This window comes from Bufo gargarizans, chromosome 10, assembly GCF_014858855.1.
Source record: "Bufo gargarizans isolate SCDJY-AF-19 chromosome 10, ASM1485885v1, whole genome shotgun sequence".
NCBI lineage: Eukaryota > Metazoa > Chordata > Amphibia > Anura > Bufonidae > Bufo > Bufo gargarizans.
The window spans coordinates 22745618-22770522 of record NC_058089.1 but is presented as its reverse complement, the minus strand read 5'-3'; the positions used below and the strand labels follow the sequence as shown (position 1 = coordinate 22770522).

Here is a 24905-nt window from a genome sequence, read left to right as displayed (position 1 = left end):
TTGTGGGAGCTGCAGAGTTCCACTCACAGTGCGGAGAGACGTGTGCGGGATCCAGGAACGGCCGCATCCCGGCCTGACATCGCACACACAGGGGGAGACACAGCCGGACTCGTGCATCCAGGGTCCCGGGCCGGGTATGGCGGACGGGGCGGATCTTATAGATATTTACGCCGAAGAAGAGTTCATGCAGGTGGGGGAGACCCGGGCCGGCGCCAAGAGACATGTACAGCCATTTACCTACTTCTTGTATCTGTGCATGCTGTGTACACGTGTGTGCATGTGTGTGTTATCAGCCGGGGAGGATGGGGGTTATCTCACTGCCACTGAGTAGTCCTGAGTGGTGTCTGTCCCTGGTGGTCTCCATAGTCCTATAGAACCCACTAGTCCGGCAGAGCAGGTTAATGGACGTGCTCGAGGGGTGAGGGATTCAGCAGCTGAAAGATCACAGGACTTCTGATTGGTCAGGATGGAAGGAGATGTCATGTGATCCCCAGTAAAAAAAAAAAGGGGGGGGTCAACGCTGTGCATGTAGCGGAAACTTTTTAAAATCTCATCCGTACGCTGGATGGACTTTTTTATTTTTTGCAAGAAAATCCACGCGTTTAAACCGCAACGCGTCCGTTTTCAATGCAAAGTGTGAAATGTAGGGCATATCTGCCCTACAGATTTCGGCCAGTAACGGTGCAGATCCGCGGAGGATGACCCATGGATTCCTGCCGTCATTTTGCGTGCTGCGGATCCGCTCAGGGATTTAGCCGATTTTGATGCTGGGTGCAGAGACCAGACATGGTTTCTGAGCACGATGACGCAGTTTCCCAGTGGAAACAAAAGGACGCCGATTTTTCCAGGCCGCCGCAGTTCCGGTCCGCATCCGAGCCATGTTTTTTGCAAATCCATTCATCACAAAACATTTGTCCGCATCCATAAGTCCATTCTCCGGCCCCGCAGAAAAAAAAACCCGTTAGCGTAGCACTTGTGGTTGAAGCGCGCAGTGTTGGATTTTTCCTTTTTTTGCAGTTCTGCAATTACAGTTCAATGGCTGCGCTGCTACACAGTGATCGGGCAGCAGGTGTCGTGACCAAGATCTCCATGTAAAGGGGTATTCCCATCTCATTGAGCCTATTTTAATTTGCTATAGAAGAGCCTGTGAGAATTTTTGTAATTATGTTCCTTTAGGCCTCATGCACACGACCGGTGTGTGTTTTGCAGTCCACAAAATAGGACAGGTTATATTTTATTTTTTTTGCAGAACGGAGCAACGGATGCGGACAGCACACGGGGGGGGGGGGGCTGTCCGCATCTTTTGTGGCCGCATTGAAGTGAATGGGTCCGCATTCGAGCCGCCAGAACTGCGGCTTGGATGCGGACCAAAACAACGGCCGTGTGCATTAGGCCTTAGACGTGCATGCTCTGTATGCAGCGCAGCTCTGTACTATACTCGGCCAGGAAGAACTCACCATTGCACGTTCGCGGCTCTGTACTATACTGGCCAGGAAGAAGTCGCTCATGGCGCATGCACTTCGGTGTGCACGTTCAAGACAGCGATGCCCGGCCGGGACAAGCCTTTAATCAAGCTCACTAAGCCCGCCCAGCCTCACAAGCCGGAAACCAGGAAGTGAACAGCGCAGCTCGCAGCAGGTGAGTATGAAATTGCTAGATGGGACGACCCCTTTAAAGGGATTTTCCAGTCCTAATTACATTTTATGTGATGTCCCCAGCCTGCCTCCTGAAACAGAAGACTCATACTCACCTGCTCCATGCCGCTGCGGTCCTCTGTACTTCCTCCGCGGTGTCTATGTACCAGTCTCCGAAGTGTTTACATCCGGCGGTGCATGGGTGCGGTCACTTGCTGCGCTGTCAGATAGGTGCAGGTCACACTTCTGGGACCCGCACCTATCTCCAGAAGTGAAGTATCACACTGCGCATGTACTGTGTCCTCTCCATTCACTGCTACAGGTGTTCTGAAAATACCTGAGAGCGCACTGGGCAAGCGAGGCCACTTCTCCATTTACTGTCATTGGACCACCAGAATTAGCCTAGGGCACTGGCTCTGCTATTTTCATAACCCCCAAAGTGATGAATGGACAGTACAGTAACGCACATCATTTCCTGGCATATGTTTGATCCATTACCAGCCCTTGGGTACTACCGCCATGTGTATGCAGGGTATACTTAAATACTGTGTGTTCTGTAAAAAACTGTCCAATCTGTATTATGACATGCATGTACATAATACTGTGCATAATGGGGCGTTCTGCAACTTTGTTTCAGTTCAGCAGTATTTACAAGATCTCAGCTTGCTGTCAAACATTGTTGTCTACATTCGGAGGCCTAAGGGTTCAGCTACATGGCGATCTTGATCGTGCTGAAGCCTAAAAAAAAAGAATGGGGCCGTAGCGTGTCTTGCACATGTACCACGACCCCAGAATTGCACACAAAAAAAAAAAACCAACCCTGCCGATAAACGTAACCCATTTCAGTGCTAGCACCGATACACTGCGAACCCTATATCCTGCACAGACCTGATACTTCTCATAAGCCCAGCGTGTGCCCAATCTAGACAATCGGCGGTGATCTGGACTCCGTGCTGCAGGGACACAGGAGAGAGATTTGGGCATTTTTACCTGTATTGATTTGCCTCCACTTCTAGTGAAGTCCAAGGCTACTTTCACACTCGCGTCATGGATCTGCACAAACTGATCCGTACAGATAATATAACCGTCTGCATTGGTTCAGAACTGATCCGTTTGTATTATCTTTAACATAGCCAAGAGTACGGGTCCATCTTGAACACCATTGAAAGTCAACGGAGGACGGATCCGTTTTCTATTGTCATAGAAAACGGATCCGTCCCCATTAACTTGCATTGTGTGTCAGAACGGATCCGTTTGGCTCAGTTTCATCAGACGGACACCAAAACGCTGCAAGCTCCTCATTCTTGGGATTGGTCGGGGTCCCAACTGCTAGGCCTCCAATGATCAGATACTTATCCTATGTCCACAATTCTCAGTGGGACAACCCTTTTAAAGGTTATGTACACCTTCGGAGGCTATTTTTGTTTATGATTGTATGTTACTCATTTTTGCCTAAAAATCTTTTTTTCAATTGGCCTTTATTAAAAATTTTGAGCTGTTCTGTCACAAAGGGTTAACCATTTTCCTAGCGGTGTGAACTGGTACTTTCGGTCATCTAGTAAACCTTATCGCTAAATTACTAAAGGGTCATAAACACTTATTTAAGCCACATTCTTATCAGTAAGATAAGAACTGAGCTATAATGAGTGTTTATAATGTCAGAGAAGCAGAGATAAGGAGTCTGTCAGCTCCCCAGATGACAGAAAGGGTAAAAATACAGAGCCTGATACTAGTCTCAAGGCTGTACAAAGAAAGGAGATACAAATTTTAATAAACATCACTTGAATTAATGATTTTTAGCTCAATATCAGTACAATGCAATAAAAAAGTCCCCAAAGGTGTCCATAGCCTTTAAACACTTGTTTCCATTCACTGACAAAGTATAGCATCTGAATATAATATTAGTTTAGCACACCTTGGCGTGTCCTAGATATTTTTGTTATGCAGTGACTATGCCCATATGCAGAGTAGCCGATGTGAAGTGAGTTCTGCCATGTAGCGCCTGGTGCCTTGAAGCTTTAACGCTCTTAGGCCTCTTTCACACGGGCGTCATGTTTTTTGCCCGGATAAGAGGCGGGTGCGTTGCGGGAAAATGCTCGATTTTTCCGCGCGAGTGCAAAACATTGTCATGCGTTTTGCACTCGCGTGAGAAAAATCACGCATGTTTGGTACCCAAACCCGAACTTCTTCACAGAAGTTCGGGCTTGGGATTGATGTTCTGAAGATTGTATTATTTTCCCTTATAACATGGTTATAAGGGAAAATAATAGCATTCTGAATACAGAATGCTTAGTATAATAGGGCTGGAAGGGTTAAAAATAATAAAAAAAGTTAACTCACCTTCTCCTCTTGTTAGCGTAGATCCCGGTCTGTTCTTTAGCTGTGGACTGAATGACCTGAGGTGATGTCAGATCACATGCTCCAATCACATGGTCCATCACCATGGTGATGGAGCATGTGATCTGACGTCATCAAAGGTCCTTCAGCCACAGCTAAAGAACAGACCGGGATCTACGCTAACAAGAGGAGAAGGTGAGTTAACTTTTTTATTATTTTTAACCCTTCCAGCCCTATTATACTATGCATTCTGTATTCAGAATGCTATTATTTTCCCTTATAACCATGTTATAAGGGAAAATAATACAGTGAATAGACTGTCACCTAGAACCCATGCGTGAAAATCGCACCGCATCCGCACTTGCTTGCGGATGCTTGCGATTTTCACGCAACCCCATTCATTTCTATAGGGCCTGCGTTACGTGAAAAACGCACAAAGAGGAGCATGCTGCGATTTTCACGCAACGCATAAGTGATGCGTGAAAATCACCGCTCATGTGAACAGCCCCATAGAAATGAATGGGTCAGGATTCAGTGCGGGTGCAATGCGTTCACCGCACGCATCGCACCCGCACGGAAAACTCGCCCGTGTGAAAGGGGCCTAAAGGGTTTGTTTAGGATGAGAAAAACATGTCTGCTTTATTCCAAAAACGGCATCACCCCTATGTATGGGTTGTGGCTGGTGTTACAGCTCCGCTTCATTGGAGTCAATGGGACAGTGCTGCAGTACCACACACGTGCTGTAGACTGGGGAGGTGCTGTTTTTGGAAGAAAGCAAGCAGGTTTTTCAAATCTTGGAAACCCTTTTTACCCTTTTCTGTCTTATTTACTTTCATTTTTTTTTATGCCTGGTGTCAGTAAGAATCTGTAGAGCTGTGGAAATGCAGTGCAGACGTATTGTTTTTGATGACTGGTCACTCGGATCTGTTTGTAAGGCCCGATTCACATTTGCTTTAGTTATCAATGGTAAAATCAAGTTCATTTATTATAGTGCAGTGTGGAAATAACAGTTTGCTGCCTGGAAACAGTCACCAAGTTGCTGTTAACTGATCTAGAGGTGCTTTTTTTGGATCTTGCAATAGTTATTGAATTCACTGGGAGCGGATGATCTTTTTACCATTTGCAAGGTTACGTTTACATGTAGTGCGGCGTATAACACAGCATTTAGAACAAACTGTGTTTTTTGGCCAAATTTTCAAGATTATTATTATATTTTTTTTTTTTATAGTTTTGATGCATTTTCTTCTCTATTCACCTCTAAAGCTGGACTGAATTTTGGTTTCCTGTTAGTCTGAGCTCAGATGATGGTTGCAGGAGTTGGGACTGAGCTGTAACGGCTGCAGTCAGTTTCCAGAGGGCAACCAGCACGTTTCTATAATGTAGCTATTGGTTTTTGAACTGGGTGAATAAATGAAGGATTTGTCTAAAATTAGGACGAAAGATTCTGTTTTTGTATTTTCTTCCCAGAAATGGTGCCACTCTGTGCACGGGTCGTGTCTGGAATTGCCACCCAGCCCAATTTGAATCCGAGGCCCATATTTCGTGTGAGACTGGAGACCCCCAGCTCTATGCAAACCTCGATCAGGGTTCCTACAACCATAAATAAAAAAAACAGAGCTGAACCCGTACATACCCATATTTTTTAACCCAGGCAGCTCCCCTAATGTTAGCATCGGAGCATCTCATGCTTCTATGCGCTCCCTTGCCCTGCGCTAGATCGCGTGGGGCACGGGCTCTTTAGTTTACAATCACACACTGCTGGGCGGAACTGTTTCGGGGACGTCACCAGCTTTGATGGGCGTGCTTCAGCGCTGCCCTAGCAGTTTTATTGGCTAGGGCAGCACTAAAGCACGCCCATCAGTGCCGGTGACGTCACCGGGTTTCCTGGCAGCCCCATGGAGAGCCTGGTTAGTCACCGGAACTCCTGAAAATGCCTTTGCCATGCGGAACTAAGCGCAGGGCAAAGGAGAGCATCGGAGCATGATGCTTAAGTAAGACCTACAGCGAGTTCGGGAAGTCTTCAGACCCTTTCACTTTTGTCACATTTTATTTTGCAGCCTAGTGCTAAAATTGAAAAAAAAAATCAAGTTTCAAAAATCAATACCCCATAATGAGGAAGTGAAAACTGAAGTTTAGAAATGTTTGCAGATTTATTAAAAAGGTAAAAGCTAACATTTTGCATAGACCGAAGTATTCAGACCATCTGCGATGACACTTTTAGCTCTTGGGATCTCCCATTTCTCTTCATCTTTGAGATGTTTCTATACCTTGATTGGAGTCCACCTGCTGTAAATTCAGTCGATTGGACATAATTTGGAAAGACACAGCCCCGTCTATATAAGGTATAATATCGGAGCAAAAACCAAACCATGATGAGGTAAGAACTGCCTGTAGAGCTCAGAGACAGGATTGTGTGTAGGCACAGATCTGGAGAAGAGGCCAAAAAAAATTATCTGCTGTATCGGAAGTTCCCAAGAGCACAGTGGCCTCCATAATTCTTATATGGAAGAAGTTTGGAATAAACAGGGCTCTTCCTTGAATTGGATGCCCCTCCAAACTAGGTAATCATGGGTGAAGGTGAAGGCCCTTGGTAAAGGAGGTGACAAAGAACCCTAATGGTCACTCCAGGGATCCGTGTGTAAATGGAAGAAACCTTCAGAAGATCAACCATCATTGCAGCACTCCACCAATCTGGGCTTTATGCAGAGTGTCCAGAAAAAAAGCCTCTCCTTAGTAAAAGACACATGAAAGTTTGAAAAAGGGCACTTAAAGGACTCTGACTGTGAGAACCAAGATGCTCTGGGATGACGAGACTAGGCAGTGTTGAGGAAAAACTGAGTGGAGATATTCTTAATGAAAATCTGATCGAGTGCTCTGGACCTCAGACTGGGCTGAAAGTTCTCCTTCCATCAAGAAGCACATGGCCAAGATGGCACAGGACTTAAGGGCAACTCTGTGACGCTGGGTTCAGACCTGAGCGTTCGGGATGGAGCGCTCTGTATGCGCGATTGTAACCGGCGTTTGCAATCGCGCATACAGAGACAAGCGAACGCCCATTGTCGCGCGTTCCTGCTGAAGTCTATGTACGGGAATGCGCGACAAGACTCCCCAAAGAAGCTCCTGTACTTCTTGGGGCGTCGGGCGTTTTACAGCGCGATCGTACGCGCTGTAAAACGCTCAGGTGAGAACCATTCCCATAGGGAATCATTGGTTCTTGCCTGTTGTGCGTTTTACAGCGCGTAGGAACGCGCTGTAAAACGCTCAGGTCTGAACCCAGCCTGAATGTTCTCGAGTGGCCCAGCCAGAGCCCTTACTTGAACCTAATTGAAAAATTGAGACTTGAACTTGGCTGTCCACCGATGGTTTCCAACCAGACAGATCTTGAGGATTTGCAGAGAAGAATGGCAGAAAATCCAGGTGTGCAAACCTTGTGGCTTCATATCCAGGAAGACCACGGGCTGTAATCACTGCAGAAGGAGCTTCAACTAAGTAAAGGGTGTGAATACTTATGTCAACGCAATTTTAGTTTTTCCTCTTAAACCCTAATTAGAGTTCAGTTCTTTCAAAAGGATAGGAATATGGCTTAAATAAGTGTTTGAGATCAGAGATAAGAGCTACACATGAGTTCTGAGATGACAGGATTCAAAGACAGACTGTGACAGCTTGCAAAGTGACTAATTTTTAACCCTTGTATCTCAGAAACGGCTGAACATTTTTAATAAAAGACCTAATTGAAAAAATGACTTTTAAGGCCTAGTTCACACATTTTTTTTTTTTTTTTGTGTGTGTTCCGTATACGGAACCATTCATTTCAATGGTTCTGCAAAAAAAACGGAATGTGTTCCGTATTTCCGTTCCGTTGAAAGATAGAACATGTCCTATATTTGGCCTGCAAATCACGTTCCGTGGCTCCATTAAAGTCAATGGGTCCGCAAAAAAAAACGGAACACATACGGAAATGCATACGTATGTCTTGTATCTGTTCAGTTTTTGCAGAACCATCTATTGAAAATGTTATGCCCAGCCCAATTTTTTCTATGTAATTACTGTATACGCCATACGGAAAAACGGAACAGAAACACAACGGATCCGTGTAAAACGGACCGCAAAAAAATCTAAGCCATACGTTCGTGTGAACTAGGCCTTAGCTCCACATAAGCTATCTATAGCCTTTAAGTGATCAGCGGATGGGTGACACGGTTGTTCATATTTTCTTTTCTTCCTTCCTCTGCATAATTAATGTGCCAGTCTGTTATTGAAGATATCTAGAATGTCTTTTGAGCCAGAGATGAGAAGCAAAACTTTTAATCCTGCATGACCTAAAGTTGCCCGTGCACGGCCTTTTACAGCCGAGCTTGTGTTATTGGAAAGGCGCACGCTCCAGCAGGACCCATTTCCAGCATGCTGCAAAAATGACCAGTCCTCCTGCTTTCTCATAGCAGAGGGATGTGTGAATGAGGTGGGAGCCCATGCATCGCAGAGAAGAGCTATGGGCACATATATGAATACTGTGCGAAATAAAAATTGGGGAACAGTGTATATCCTGCTTTCACCCATCACGTCGCCTAGCGGGCATGCATATTGGCATGAACAAGCAGTTTACCTCCGCTGCTTTTATTTCTACTGTGGAATACAGCTTATGTTAAAGAGCATTGCCTCCTAAATAGAACACGCTGGTAAATGGATTTCTTGGGTTGTCCTCGCCTGTCCCGTTTTGGGAAAGCTATGAGATCGCTAATAGTGCACCGCGTAAAGGTGAAATCCGCCACTGCAGCCATTTTTATTTCTCTAGAGCAGCTAAAATAAAAAAGAATCCCTTTATTAGGGATGAATGAATGGACTTCAGATGGTCCATCCCAAGTCGATTCACTTAAAACTTCGCTGTAATACTGTATGGCGTTCCCGCTCCGTACAGTATTAGAATGTATTGGCTCCGATGAGCCGAAGTTATTACTTCGCAAAGTCGCATGAGGCTTTGTCTAATAACTTTTGGAATTAATTATTACTGTAAAAACGTTGGTACTGAACTCGGGTACAGTCTCAAGGTACCACTAGGAACCAAACCAGAGTTCAGTACCAAGAGTGTTTCACAGTAATAATTCCCGAAGTTATTACACAAAGCCAATACATTCTAATACTGTACGGTGCAGAAACTCCGTACAGTCTTACAACAACGTTTTTAGCGAATCGACTTCAGATGTACCATCCGAAGTTAATTCGCTCATCCCTTGTCTTTATTAAAGAAACTGGGGGAGATTTATCAAACTGGTGCGAAGAAAAACTGGCCTAGTTGCCCACAGCAACCAATCAGGTCTCGCCTTTAAAGGGGTATTCCCATATTAGACAATGGAGGCATATTGCTAGGATATGCCCCCATTGTCTGAGAGGTGCGGGTCCCACCGCTGGGGGTTAGACACCCTGCACTCCTGCCGTTCAGGTGTAAATCTGCCTCTGGAAAGGATGTCCTAGACATAATTAGAGGCTAGATGACCCCTTTAACTTGTGCTCGGTTGTTTTGGGGTGATCTGTTGCCTCAGAGGCACACAGATCTGCATGGGAGCTGCTTATATAACATTTTATAATAATTAAAATCAACCCTATTTGCACAGATGTCTTTCTATTAGATGCATGTGAATAATTGAGAATGTGTGCATGTCCTTACATTACCTAACATTTACGCTTACGGCCACTGGTCCTCTGCATGCTGCCAGTAGTTTGCTGCCAGGATTGATAATACTGCTTCTGCCTTTCCATAGGAATCTGAGTTTGCTGCTGAGCAGCTAGACTTGTATGATGATGTCTTGGCAGTTGCATCTCTTGGTCCGGTTCACAATGATGGGAAGACTAATGAACCGACCTCCCCGGTACAGGCCACTTTAGCCGAATCCAACAAGAAGACTCCGGCCATGCTGTACACCTACAACAATGTGCGTGTGAAGGCCTCTGTGTACATAGGAAACTTCACCTGGGTGAGTCTGACGAGTTCTTCTTGTCGAATAAGCATCCCTTTAAAGGGGTCGTCTCACTTCAGCAAGTGCCATTTATCATGTAGAGAAGCTTAATACAAGGCACTTATTAATGTATTGTGATTCTCCATATTGCCTCCTTTGCTGGCTTGATTCACTTTCCCATCGCATTATACACTGCACTTTTCCATGGTTACGACCACCCTTCAATCCATCAGCAGGTGGCACATAGGCTGGTGCTTATTATTTTTTTTTCTATAGTCTGCAAGCATGACCACCAGTGATGGATTGCAGGGTGGTCATAACCATGGAAACGAGCAGTGTATAATGTGAGGGAAAAATGAATCCAGCCAGCAAAGGAAGCAATATGGACAGTCACAATACATTACTAAGTGCCTTGTATTAACTTTCCCAACATAATAAATGCTGTTTGCTGAAGTGACACAACCCCTTTAATTCCAATGTGGAATTCTTCCTGCAGGATTTCTGCAGTCACTGTAGGGCAAGAGTGTTATCAACCACTGCACCTTGCATTTTGCCTCTATGGGTCTGAGAATTTCCCTTTGGCCATCTGCCAGGCTGCTATATGTTGGTACGCCTTTTTTGCTGCATAGGATACATCGGCGGCAACTGTGGGAGGTATAGGGTCTAGATTTATTTCATTTGAATGCAGTATGAATAGTGTTTAAGGACTCTGCCCCTAGTTCAGTGCTAGTGTGGCAAGTGGCGCAGTGTTAGGGTCCATTCACACGTCCGCAAATGGGTCCGCATCCGTTCCGCAATTTTGACAGCATAGAATCCAGATTTATTATTATTTTTTTTTCCCACCCTCCTCTCTTCCCTCGCCCTTCTCTCCGCTCCTTTCTTAGATTCACACCTATCTCTTAATGTATTATGCTTCTGTTCACACTCTGAATACCGGATGTTAGGTAAATGTCTATGCTATTCTGTCTAGGGCTGCAACTAACGATTATTTGAATAATCGATTAGTTGCCGATTAATTTCTACGATTAATCGGGAAAAACGACAAAATTACAAAACAGAGGTTTATATGATCTTACTTGAAAAATTATGTTCAAAGGCCATATTAAAACAAATTGTGGACGACACTATTATGGGGGATCTGTGGACGACACTATTATGGGGGATCTGTGGACGACACTATTATGGGGGATCTGTGGACGACACTATTATGGGGGATCTGTGGACGCCACTATTATGGGGGATCTGTGGACGCCACTATTATGGGGGATCTGTGGACGACACTGTTATGGGGGATCTGTGGACGACACTGTTATGGGGGATCTGTGGACGACACTGTTATGGGGGATCTGTGGACGACACTGTTATGGGGGATCTGTGGACGACACTGTTATGGGGGATCTGTGGACGACACTATTATGGGGGATCTGTGGACGACACTATTATGGGGGATCTGTGGACGACACTATTATGGGGGATCTGTGGACGACACTATTATGGGGGATCTGTGGACGACACTATTATGGGGGATCTGTGGACGACACTATTATGGGGGATCTGTGGACGACACTATTATGGGGGATCTGTGGACGACACTATTATGGGGGATCTGTGGACGACACTATTATGGGGGATCTGTGGACGACACTATTATGGGGGATCTGTGGACGACACTATTATGGGGGATCTGTGGACGACACTATTATGGGGGATCTGTGGACGACACTATTATGGGGGATCTGTGGACGACACTATTATGGGGGATCTGTGGACGACACTATTATGGGGGATCTGTGGACGACACTATTATGGGGGATCTGTGGACAGCACTATTATGGGGGATCTGTGGACAGCACTATTATGGGGGATCTGTGGACAGCACTATTATGGGGGATCTGTGGACAGCACTATTATGGGGGATCTGTGGACGACACTATTATGGGGGATCTGTGGACGACACTATTATGGGGGATCTGTGGACGACACTATTATGGGGGATCTGTGGACGACACTATTATGGGGAGGGGGATATGTGGGTGGCGCTGTTATGGAGAGGGGGATATGTGCACTGTTATGGGCATAACAGTGCACAGATCCCTTTCCTCATAACAGTGCACAGATCCCCCTTCCCATAGCAGTGCCATACACAGACCCCCCTCCTCCCCATAGCAGTGCTATACACAGACCCCCCCCTCCCCATAGCAGGGCCATAGACAGACCCCCCCCCCCTCCCCATAGCAGTGCTATACACAGACCCCCCTCCCCATAGCAGTGCCATAGACAGATCCTCCCCCCTCCCCATAACAGCCCCGGCCCCGATGCTTATAAAAGTCGGACTAATCGCTGCATCTTTATTTTACCTTTTTACAATGACGCTCCTGTAACAGCCAGGCAGAGCGGACGGCGGCGCAACGTCACTCACTCACGTGACGCACATGCTCCGCCCACCTCATGAATGAAGGAGGCGGAGCAGGCGTGTCACGTGAGTGACGTTACGCCGCCGTTCGCTCTGCCTGGCTGTTACAGGAGCGTCATTGTAAAAAGGTAAAATAAAGATGCAGCGACCGCCCGCCCGCATAGCAACGAATCGGCGATTATTCGACAAATGGATTCGTCGACAACGAATCCAGTTATCGAATATAATCGATTACATCGATTAATCGTTGCAGCCCTAATTCTGTCTTTTTATTATTTCATTCAGTTGCTTATATATGTGCAAATACACCTACTACAATTGTTGGTCTGTGTCCCTTCACTGATATTTTTGTCTGTTCAAAATACATTAGAAAATTAACATCAAGAATTTACAAAACAAAAAATTGTAACTGATATTCTATCTTTCATTCACCAGTGGACGACAGATCAGCAGCTGCTCTCCGCCATCCGCTCAGTTGGCGTCCATGACCCTGTGGAACTGAAGTTTGCAGAGAACCGGGCTAACGGCAAATCGAAAGGGTGAGAATGAGCACATCCTAAATGTTTCATCTAAATGAGGTGCAAGAATCAAAGTACATTTTGTAACATTCACAAATAAGTTTTGGTTTAGAACGTGTCTGTATCAGTGAATAGTACTTTCCTAATATAACACTGCTATGAAGCATCGTTCTTTGTAGTTAGTGACCCAATCATAGCACATAGGGCAGCAGGGATGGGTTTCATGAACGATTTATACCTTATGTTGAAAAAAACGGTTCCTCTTTTATTTCTCGTGGAATAGTATTTACTCAAGTATTTACTAAAGCAGATGTGTCAGGATTGAGGATGGGTCCTCTTTTTTTAAAGGGTTTATCTCAGTAAGGCATCCTCTGTCCATATGCCCTGTGGGGAATCTACATTTATGAGACAGAGTGGCGACCATCATGTCTGTGCATTAAAGGGCTTCTGTCACTAAAGTAATTTTTTTTTTTTTTTGGGGCTAGTTAAATTCCTTATACTGCGATATATGAAAATATAATGGTGTTACTTACTTTCCTTCAGCAGTTTCTTATAAAAACAAACTTTTATAATATGTAAATCAGGTCTCTACCAGCAAGTAGGGTGTCTACTTGCTGGTAGCCGCCGCTAAAAACCGCCCCCTCGTCGTGTTGATTGACAGGGCCAGCCGCGATCTCCGGCCGGCCCTGTCAGCATTTCAAAAATCGCGCACCTCTGTTCATTCGGCGTAGGCTCTCTGAGATGAGGAGGCTCGCCTCCTCAGAACTCCCTCAGTGCGCCTGCGCCGATGACATCACCGAAAGAGAAGACGTCATCGGCGCAGGCGCACTGAGGGAGTGCTGAGGAGGCGAGCCTCCTCATCTCAGAGCGCCTGCACCGAATAAACAGAGGCGCGCGATTTTTGAAATGCTGACAGGGCCGGCCGGAGGAGGAGATCGCGGCTGGCCCTGTCAATCAACACGACGAGGGGGCGGTTTTTTGCGGCGGCTACCAGCAAGTAGACACCCTACTTGCTGGTAGAGACCTGATTTACATATTATAAAAGTTTGTTTTTATAAGAAACTGCTGAAGGAAAGTAAGTAACACCATTATATTTTCATATATCGCAGTATAAGGAATTTAACTAGCCCCCCCCAAAAAAATGACTTTAGTGGGGTGACAGAAGCCCTTTAAATGCATACTACTGCCCCACCCCCTCCATGTTGACAGGGCCAGGCGTGATGACTCCCTGTCAATCAAAGTGCAGAGGGCGCGGTAGTTGCAGAGAGCAGAACCTCTAAGTGTAACAGCAACGCCCCCATTGCTCCTAATAGCTCATATGCAAATGTATTATTGTGAGATCTGAGCTTTGGGACTTAATACGACATAGGTGCATAAAGAGTTTACTAAACTATGATTATATATATATATACACACACGCACAGAATTAAGAAGTAAAATTACAGTCGTTGTCCAACAAATGGGCCAGCTCCACATCAACCAGTGCCCAACATGTCACTCGGCTGATGCCCATATGACACAGAGGTGATGGTAGCAAGACACGTTTCACCCTGATGTCTTCAATGGAGCTCAGCTCTTTATTCCATAGCTGTTTTCTAGTCTCCTGGGCCCTCCTAAAGGTCAGTGCGCATGTACAGTTACTTCATACTGCAGAAATGCAGACAGTTATCAGGCATCACTACATTTCAAGGAATTAAAGGGGAAGGACTGATTCAAACCTTGCTACACAGCATATAATAAAACCTCAGCGATGCGGGAACATGGTACCAACACAGATGTCTTCAGCTGCCACCTGTACCAGGTCAGCCAGTGTCATAGGTACAAATCTGCTGACAGATGCCCTTTAATGGCTGGCATGTAATACATTTTTGCAGGCTGACTTCAGTTAGGGAAGGGGTTGTCTACATGAGAACTGCCAGACTAACTATGACTGTGGCTGTGCACATGCCTACACTATTAATTTTCTTTTTGAACAAGCTTTAAGCCGCTGACAGTGGAGCTTCACGCCTTGTTGATGCAGGATGTTTTTTTTTTCTTTGTTCAGTGGGTTTTTAGCCTCCCAAAATAAGGGCTCATGCACACAAATGTGTGCTAGCCGGGCCTGTATTGCGGGTCTGCAATATACGGTCCCGGCTGTTTGCATGGATGCAGACTCATTTACTTGAATGGGTCCGCAATGCAGAAGGCGGATGCGGAACGGAGGCACTGCAAAAAAATAAAAATATAACGTTCTATTTTTTTGCGATGCAGGCGGATCACTGACCCGTTCAAGTTGAGTGGGTCTGGATCGGTCTGCTGAAACGGCACGGATGTTGCCTGTGCATTGGGGGCCGCAAATTGCGCTCCCCAATGCATGGAACGTCCGACACACGTTCGTGTGCATGAGCCTTCAATCTGGAGGTTCCACTAAAAAGTTGTCATTTTTGTGTTTAGTTGTACTTTGAGGCAGTTGAACACAAAGGAATCCAGCAAGAGTCTATGAATAAAGTGCCTATAGTCAGTGACAAGTGCTAAGGAAACCCCTTCCCCGATTTCGGTCTAGAAGCCACCCAGAGTTTCCTATATCTTAAGTCTGTCGGATGTATGGAAACGAGAGCGTATACGTTTGTGAATGTTACCAAATGCTTTTTCAGGTAGGAGGGTAATGCACAGCTTTGTCGTAGACTTGTCCCTGTGTGCCCGATGTGTTAATGGTCCCTGTAATGTAGGTATGCTGAGGTGGTCCTCTCTTCAGAAGCCTCTTTGAGTCACATTTTGGAACAGTTGCCTTCAAAGAAAGTAAATGGGAAGAAGCTTGATGTTCGACCAGCAAACAGGCAGAGCCTATCATTCTTTGAGGCAATTGCACGAAAAAGTAAGAACCTTTCACCCACTTGTAGTATATATATTTAAAAAAAAAAAATTGCTCCTAGTCCAACCAGAGCGCCAGTGGTTTTCATCATCATCAGCATTGCTTCACTTGCATTTCTCATGCTGATCGCTACAGTCCTAATGCTTTGTTAGTAACCACAGAGAAAAGTTTCAATCAACCGCATGATTAAAGAATGTAGGAAAAGGTAAAGCTGGATGATTTTGCAAAAAATAAAAATAGATCATTTTTAATTTAAATAGTTGTGCAAGAATAGGCCGGACCTGTAAACTGTAAAAGGAAGCCTACTTGCCTGTGTCCTGCCGCCGGCTCCTTCTCCTCCAGGCCTGTCATGCTCCTCTGGGCTCCCTCACTGTAAAGATCTGGTTTGACATCGCCTGCAGCCAATCACTGGCCGTGGCAGTGACCGGATCCCGTGTCATGTGACCATTTGTCATGATGTAAAGGGAGTTGGTCATCGCTGCGACCGGGGATTGGCTGCAGGCGATGTCAAACCAGATCTTTACAGTGGAGCCAGCGTAGCAGTGCAGGCATGGAGAAGGGGCTGGCGCCAGGAAACGGGTAAGTCATCTTCCCATTACAGGTACGGCACAACTCCTTTAAGAACGATTGATTTTTCACAATTAGATTTTTCTCTGGCTATAACTTTTTATTTTTTTGGGCCAATGTAGCCATAGGAGATTTTGTTTTGTGGGACAAATCGTTTTTTTCCCCCTGTTATTCTGTGGGTCAGTATGATTAATACAATACCAAATATTTATAGTTTTTGTTTTTTCCCCCCACAGTAATAGCACTTTTCAGGTAAAAACAATACTTTTTATTTTGCTGCATTTCAAGAGCAAGGACTTAAAGGGGTATTCCCATCTTGGACATTGGGGTATTTAGCTAGGATATGCCCTCGCGTGTGCGGCCGCCCTCCATACATTCCTCTGCGCCGAGAATAGGAAGCGCACTACGCAAGCGCAGCCGCCACGCCATTTACTTTAATGGGGCTAATGGAAATAGCCGAACCAGCGCTCAGCTATTTTTGGCGCTCCCCTAGGAATGAATAGAAGTCGACCCCCGCATGCACAGTGTGCTTCCCAGGACTTTGCGGGCACCGTTCTAAGTATAGGTGTGGGTCCCATAGGTGGGACCTGCACCTATCAGACATTGGGGGCATGTTCTAGCGATATGCCCCCAATGTATGAGAGAACACAATCCCTTTAATCATTTTTCCACCAATGTTGCCGTATACAGGCTTGTTTTTGACCATGGTGGGGGGACATGGGACTTATTGATTTAACATTTACTGTATTTTTTGGACCAGATCAGAAAAGACAATTCCGTAATTTTTTTCCCCTCTTTTTTTGTGTCGTTCATGGGGTGGTTTAAGTAAAGTTATCTTTATTATAAGGGTTGTGAACATGGTGATAATGTGGATCTGTTCGTGTTTTTTGTTTAGTTTTTTTACCATTTAATTAAATAAACTTTAACTATATTTATTGGTTTTTTTGTCTCACTAGAAGGCATGGCTTTTATAATGCAGTGGTATACCTTGTATACCAGTGCTTTACATCTTATCACTGTGGCAGTGACTGGCAGTCTTTTTGGCTGTATCTGTGACAGTGTAATAGACGTACAGTTACGGCAGGCCTGGGGGCCTTTGTTTGGTCCTGGCTACCCTGGCAATGCATGGGCACCCCCACAATTACATTCACGGGGGGCCTATAGTGATAGGGAAGGCCCTTCCTTGTGTTTAACTGCCCAGAAGGCAGGGAACGCCATTGACTGTGGCATCTAGGGAGTGAAAAGGCTGGGATCAGGGTTTACTCTGTGCAGGGTTTCTTCATTGCCTGCTGCAGGAACTGAAAAGGCCGTGTTGAAAAAAATTCAATATGACTATTTTTCAAATGCAACAATATCGCCGGACACTAAAAGGATGACTTCATCAAAGTAATTTGGTTAATCATCCAACCATAGTTGGAGGTGATCACTTTAGCAACACATCGGTAAGGTCCAATATAAATCTTGTTCGCAGTTTCCATTATATATGCAGTATAATAAGGTACCTTAAAGGGGAACCCCACAGATTATGAGAACAGAGACCCCTTGAAATGGGCAGGGTCTGTAGATAGGGGATAACTTCTCACAACCTGAATACCCCTTAAAAATCCCCTTTGGGGGGTTTTGAATTGCATGTTTTAAAATTTGTTGGTTATTTTATTTTAGGGGAATTTTCGTTTTAATAGGTTGATATTATTTTTTATTTTATTTTTTTATTTATTTTATACCCCAAACTGTCAGCATGTTATTCTTAGTGTATTAAACATGTCTGATTTATAGCAGTTATGTATAAAAAGCAGCTCGGCGAGCATGTGTTCTGAATGGATGCCGTTGTGAGACACTTCTGGCGACAGCTTATCTCCCCTGAGAACAAAAGGATTGGGTATGTTGAAATCCAACAGGCCCGATCCTTCCTTTTTTTCCCCCTGACATCTGCCCGGGTAATGTTACATATTAGATGGCCAGGTGGTCCTGCCAAAATCTGCAGGTTCAGCCGGCACCAATGTGTTTCCCCAGATTTAGGTTGCATTCGTACCTCCATATTTATAGTCTGTGGCAGGAAATTTACAATTTTCATGGTCTTGGACCAAGTTTGGTGAGTATCCTGATCTGTTCTGATACATCTGTGGCCATGATTTACATAACTGTTTTGGGCGCAATCAACTAAAGAACACAAACCAGTCATACATGTAAAAAAGTCATTAAATGTTTTCCCTTATTTTGCTCTACATTGTCTTAAGTGACAGTCGTATTCAGGAACGAGGTTCTTTTACATAAATTATTTTCCATTTTGTTTCTTTACAGCGGAGGGTGTTCCTAATTCAAAGGACTCTGTGGACCCTGCAGATGGCTTCTTCAGCCCCACTGATCCTGCTGTGTCATTACCACGACTAGAGACTCCCAAAAATGTTGTGCAGTACTTTGCACGCCCACCTTTCATGGACAACAATTCTCGCATCCCTGTTATGACCCTCCCTCGTCCTCCGATGTCCGTTCCTCCCCCTCCTTCATCTGCCTTACCTGCGGTATACAGAGCCCCCCCAATTCCTCCCATGCACTATTCCCACCTTATGCCCCCACCTCCAAGGCTGCCACCTCCACTAATGCCTCCCCCAGGTGGGGTTCCTCCAGCTCTTCATCTGAACCCTGCATTTTTCCCTCCTCCAAATTCCATGGTCTGTCCCCCACCTGATCCATACAAGATGATTTCCAATCCCTATCTACAAGGACGGTAAGTGTTGAATACACAGGATATTAGATGTTGTACAGAATGATGTGCTCAGCACCACAGAATCAACGTGAGCCTTCTGCTTAAAGAGGTTATCCCATCTTAGACAACGGGGGCATATTGCTAGGATATGCCCCCATTGTCTGATAGGTGCGGGTCCCACCACTGGGACCCGCACCTACAAGGAGAAACGGAGCAGGAGAAAGTTGAGGAGGGCGCACTGCGCATGCCAGCCGCCCTCCATTCATTTCTATGGAGCCGCCGAAAATAGCCGACCGCTGGCTTGGCTATTTCCGTCGGCTCCATAGAAATGAATAGGAGTGGTGGGACCTGCACCTATCAGAGAATGGGGGCATATCCTAGCTTAACATGGTTTAATTTAACATAGTCTTAATATAAGACTATAGGTCAACAATTGATCTGTGGGGGTTCTGACCTCTGGGACCCTTGACGATTAACTGTAGGGGATGCATTACCTGCTGGAGCACTTCAGGCCCTTCATTGTGCAGATTGGTGTATTAATAATAATAAAATTTATTTATATAGCGCCACAATATTCTGCAGCGCTTTACAAGTTCAATAGGGTTCATATACAAAACAAAATAACTGGATAATATGCAACTGAAACACTAGGATTCAGGGCCCTGCTCGCAAGAGCTTACAATATGAGTATTGGTCAAAACTGCTGGCAGATTCACTTTGAAGTGGTTCTCCAGGACTTTAACATTGATGGTCTAACCTTGATTGGCCAGTATCCCGAAAGTCAAAAGTCCTAGAGAACCACTTCACAGTAAATCTGCCAGCAGTTTACTATGCAGGAGCTCAGGAGATTTTATTATCAGGAGTAGTATGAATATGAACTTTTATTCTGGCAGATTCTGCTGGTTGGATGCTACAGCTGAGCAGAACCTGGCAGGTTAAAGACAGAAAAACTAAATGGCACAGTTCACCTGAGCTAGTGGAGATGGCACTCTGTGATTGTTCGTATAATTGCAACTCTGCAATATTCACACAGTTGCGTTTTCTGCTTGACACTTATGAGTCTGTCTTGTCTAAGCGTAGCTTTGAATGATTACAGCGGGGGAACAGGGGACCATAGAGAAAAAAAATATTGGGATCTGGACTCCTCATGTGAAGTACTTTTGGCATAACCAATGCACATTCTGACTACTGTGTAGCCTCCGGGACCCTCTGGGACTAGTGCAGCTTATTTATCAAGGGATTTTGTGTGTTCAGGGATATGAAACTCCAACAACCCCTGGTCAGTGAAGCAGAATTTGAAGAGTTAATGAACAGAAACAGAGCGATATCAAGGAGTGCACTTTCCAATGCTGTTTGTGGGGCAACGTCAGGTATGTCCCCTCTGCCTATCTTATACTCAGCTGTTTTTGTCTTTTTCATTGTTTCTTCTTTCTTTCTTGTAGTATTTGACATCGTTGTCGTTCTTTTTCTAAACACAGGAGATTATGCAAATTCCATAAAAACCCTGGAGACAGCTATTGCTGTTATAAAGGAGTCTCGTGTAGCCAATGATGATCGTTGTCGTGTCCTCCTGACATCTCTCAGAGATTGCCTACATGGAATACAGGACAAGGCAAACTCTTCCAGGTGAGCAGTGTCTTAGTATTCCCACATGACCCTGGTACAAAATCCAGAATTCTAGCTGTGCATTACCAGGGGTCCATCCTGCTGGTTCAGTACTTTACTTACTGTATTTAGGAGGAGCTGTAATTACACTGCTGCAATGGTCGGGCCCCTGCCCATCCTCAGGATAGGTCATCAATATAGAATAAGCCGAGAACCCCTTTAACGGTGACTGACAGAATCTTATAGATCTACACTCAATTGTAAGGATCTTTCTATATCTGAGCCAAAGCCAGAAGTGGATCCAGCAGGAAGGACGTATACGTTTTTCCAATTCCCGCTGACTCACCTTTTTTCAAAAAATGATGTGCGTGAAATCACTCTTAAAGGGTTTGTCTCAAAAGGCATTTCATTGTAGAGAAACTTTAATACAAGGCACTTACTAATGTATTGTAATTGTCCATATTGCCTCCTTTGCTGGCTGGATTCATTTTTCCATCACATTATGCACTTCTCATATCCAGGGGTTATGACCACCCTGCTATCCAGCAATGGTGGTCGTGCTTGCACACTACAGGAAAAGTCGCTGACCTATGCAAACTCCTGTGATCTTGGCCACCAGAGAGCCTGGCGCTTTTTCCTATAGTGTGCAAGCACGACCACCGCTGCTGCATTGCAGGGTGGTCGTAACTCCCGGATACGAGTAGTGTATAATGTGATGGAAAAGTGAATCAAACCAGCAAAGGAGGCAATATGGAGCCTCTGGTTTGAAAAGTTAAATTTCCATCTTTACTCCTGATTTATCATGTGAAGACACATAGGAGGCATTATCCACCCTTTCAGCTGGCTCTCTGACATATTGCCCCTGCAGGAAACGACACCGCTCCAGAGAGAGATCACCTAGCCGGTCACGAGAAGGCAGCAGCCGGCGTCATAGAGACCCACATGAAGATCGATCAGATGATTATTATCATGACCGGCATCGCGACAAGGACAGACATCGTTAGTACAGGTAATGGCTGAGAAAGAGGGGAAATCTCCCCTTTTAAAATAATCTCCCAGCATTACTTGTTACCTGGACCTCTGTACAGGGAGATTTAATTTCTGGAAAGGGCAGCCTCCCTCACGGCATTATTTTTATCAATCTGTCAGAATAATGAATGCAGCTCTGGAGTATAATGTGGTAGCAGTAGAAAAGAAGTAAGGCAAAGTAGTTATAGTGTTTCTAATTTTTATGTAGAATTATTTAATCATTTTAACTGTAAAAATTATTTTCTAAAGGTGGACTATAACAGTGCAACCTGCTGGCAACATGTTATGGAGGAAATGAGCAGATTCATTGAGAGAGAGATTAGATGGGCAGAGAGCGAGCGGGATTAGATGGGCAGAGAGCGAGCGGGATTAGATGGGCAGAGAGCGAGCAGTAGGTTCAAGCAATTCTGAATAAATTGACAACTGGATGTTACTATGCTGCTTGTCGATGGGGGCATGTTCCTTTGTGGATGGTGTGGGGACCCACCCTGATGGAGCGGCCTTGCTGTCCTCAGGATGTGACTGCCTGCGGCCGAGTACCGTGCAGTTATAAGAGCTTCAGCTGTATCCTATTAGCTGATCCAAACGGCTGTCTTCATTGGTAATGGCCTCACTGATTTGGGGGTTACTGCATGGCCATTACCAATGAAGACAGAAGAAACAGTGCGGTTGTAATTAGTTAATAGGATGCAGCGGCAACCCATCTGGCCCACGTGGCATGCAGCACAATCCACTGTTAGAAGAGATCAGGCGCTCCGTGAGTGCCGTTGCCTCTTCCTAGGCCATATGATGCTGGGACCGCTGCCAATGTGGTGATGATAACCTATCCTGCATAACCCTTTTAATTTCCAAGAAGAATAACAGAGGAATAGCTCCGCACCAAGCTCTAAGAAAAGAGGCTCAGTCTTTATTTCATGGGGCATAAACATATTTATTAAAAATCAACTAACGGGCCCTCCTTCATATCAACTAACGGGCCCTCCTTCATTTTCCTCATTTTGTTATAGGAAATCTTTCCTCTGTTATCTTCTGCAGCTCTTCACCGGCTAATTTGCTATAAAATGCACTTAGGAATTACATTTGAGAGTTTTGGAAGCCTCATGTAACTGACCAATCTTCTCTCTACAGGCCTCAAGGATGATGCACAGATTTTTTTTTTTTCCTTTTTAATTAAGAGGGACAATTTTGTTGTGACCTGGGGATGCCACGTGACCCTCCAGCTACAAATTGTCGCAGCCCCTCCCCTGGGAATTATTCCATTTCATGCAGGGACCATCATGTCTCCTTTACGAAGCACAGCTCTTTCCATCCTTTGCCCATCGACACGCCTGCGCTGGAAACCCTGAGGATACAGCCTCTCCGCTGTGCAGGCCATACTGTTTCTCCAGGATGGTGTTTTGTTTTTTTTTGTTTTTTTTTTCCCCTGCTTCTGAAGATCTGCCGCTGTCTCACCAAACAATAGTTGATTTCCTTCTCTCTCTACGTGTTTCTCTCTCGTTCTTGTTGCGGCTCGTTCATCTAAAGAGATTATTTATATTCAGTGACTCTTAACTTCCATACAGTGACACCTGTAACTTCGAGCTCTGTTCCGTAAGTGCACTGACTTAATACAGCCAGTTTTTTGGTCCCCCTTCCCTTTTGTCTTCTGGTTCACCCACTGCTGAGGTGCGCTGGAAAACGCAGCTGAATGTGTTGTATAGTAAGACCACTCTTTGCTGAGACGGAACTGGAGAACGGAACTAACTCCCTGCCCTGTCCCTTTCTAACCATAGTATTTGAGTTGTATGGAGGGAGTGCATTGACCAGGTGTGTCCATGGGAGGGGTGAGTTCAGTGCTTGGCCAACCAATTTTTTTTTTTTTTATGTATATAAAAAATGTATCAAGACTTTTAGTTGTGCATCTATGGTGGGGACATTGTAGCTTACAAGGCACCATTTACTACCCTTGCCTCCCAGCAGCGGGGAATTCACCCCTCCCACAAGACATTCATTATCTCTACCTGGGAATTGTGAATAAACTTGATAATGTTGTCAATATTTTACATGAGTCGTCTTCTTTTTCTTTATACTACACCTAGCAAGTATGCAGAATGTAGATAGGTGGGCACCACAGTTACTGCACAGACAAAGATTATACACTCACCTAAAGAATTATTAGGAACACCATACTAATACGGTGTTGGACCCCCTTTTGCCTTCAGAACGGCCTTAATTCTACGTGGCATTGATTCAACAAGGTGCTGATAGCATTCTTTAGAAATGTTGGCCCATATTGATAGGATAGCATCTTGCAGTTGATGGAGATTTGAGGGATTCACATCCAGGGCACGAAGCTCCCGTTCCACCACATCCCAAAGATGCTCTATTGGGTTCAGATCTGGTGACTGTGGGGGCCATTTTAGTACAGTGAACTCATTGTCATGTTCAAGAAACCATTTTGAAATGATTCAAGCTTTGTGACATGGTGCATTATCCTGCTGGAAGTAGCCATCAGAGGATGGGTACATGGTGGTCATGAAGGGATGGACATGGTCAGAAACAATGCTCAGGTAGCCCGTGGCATTTAAACGATGGCCAATTGGCACTAAGGGGCCTAAAGTGTGCCCAGAAAACATCCCCCACACCATTACACCACCACCACCAGCCTGCACAGTGGTAACAAGGCATGATGGATACATGTTCTCATTCTGTTTACGCCAAATTCGGACTCTACCATTTGAATGTCTCAACAGAAATCGAGACTCATCAGACCAGGCAACATTGTTCCAGTCTCAAAAGTCTAATTTTGGTGAGCTCGTGCAAATTGTAGCCTCTTTTTCCTATTTGTAGTGGAGATGAGTGGTACCCGGTGGGGTCTTCTGCTGTTGTAGCCCATCCACCTCAAGGTTGTGCGTGTTGTGGCTTCACAAATGCTTTGCTGCATACCTCGGTTGTAACGAGTGGTTATTTCAGTCAACGTTGCTCTTCTATCAGCTTGAATCAGTCGGCCCTATTCTCCTCTGACCTCCAGCATCAACAAGGCATTTTCGCCCACAGGACTGCCGCATACTATATGTTTTTCCCTTTTCACACCCTTCTTTGTAAACTCTAGAAATGGTTGTGCGTGAAAATCCCAGTAACTGAGCAGATTGTGAAATACTCAGACCGGCCCGTCTGGCACCAACAACCATGCCACGCTCAAAATTGCTTAAATCACCTTTCTTTCCCATTCTGACATTCAGTTTGGAGTTCAGGAGATTGTCTTGACCAGGACCACAACCCTACTTGCATTGAAGCAACTGCCATGTGATTGG

At 45.1% G+C, this 24905-nt stretch overlaps 1 protein-coding gene across 2 annotated transcripts; it reads left to right on the top strand.

Moving 5' to 3' along the window:
• CPSF7 (cleavage and polyadenylation specific factor 7) lies at window positions 1-23654 on the top strand. Of its 2 annotated transcripts, none has more exons than XM_044269906.1 (9): window positions 1-190; window positions 9728-9940; window positions 12771-12874; window positions 15562-15707; window positions 18573-18999; window positions 20233-20348; window positions 20457-20604; window positions 21452-21592; window positions 22741-23654. In XM_044269906.1, the coding sequence occupies exons 1-8, from the start codon at window positions 137-139 to the stop codon at window positions 21585-21587; spliced, it is 1344 nt and encodes a 447-aa protein (XP_044125841.1). In that variant the 5' UTR covers window positions 1-136; the 3' UTR covers window positions 21588-21592; window positions 22741-23654. The 2 variants fall into 2 exon arrangements, with proteins under 2 accessions (XP_044125841.1, XP_044125840.1); XM_044269905.1 differs by having other exon boundaries at window positions 1-223.
• Window positions 23655-24905: the final 1251 nt, after the last annotated feature.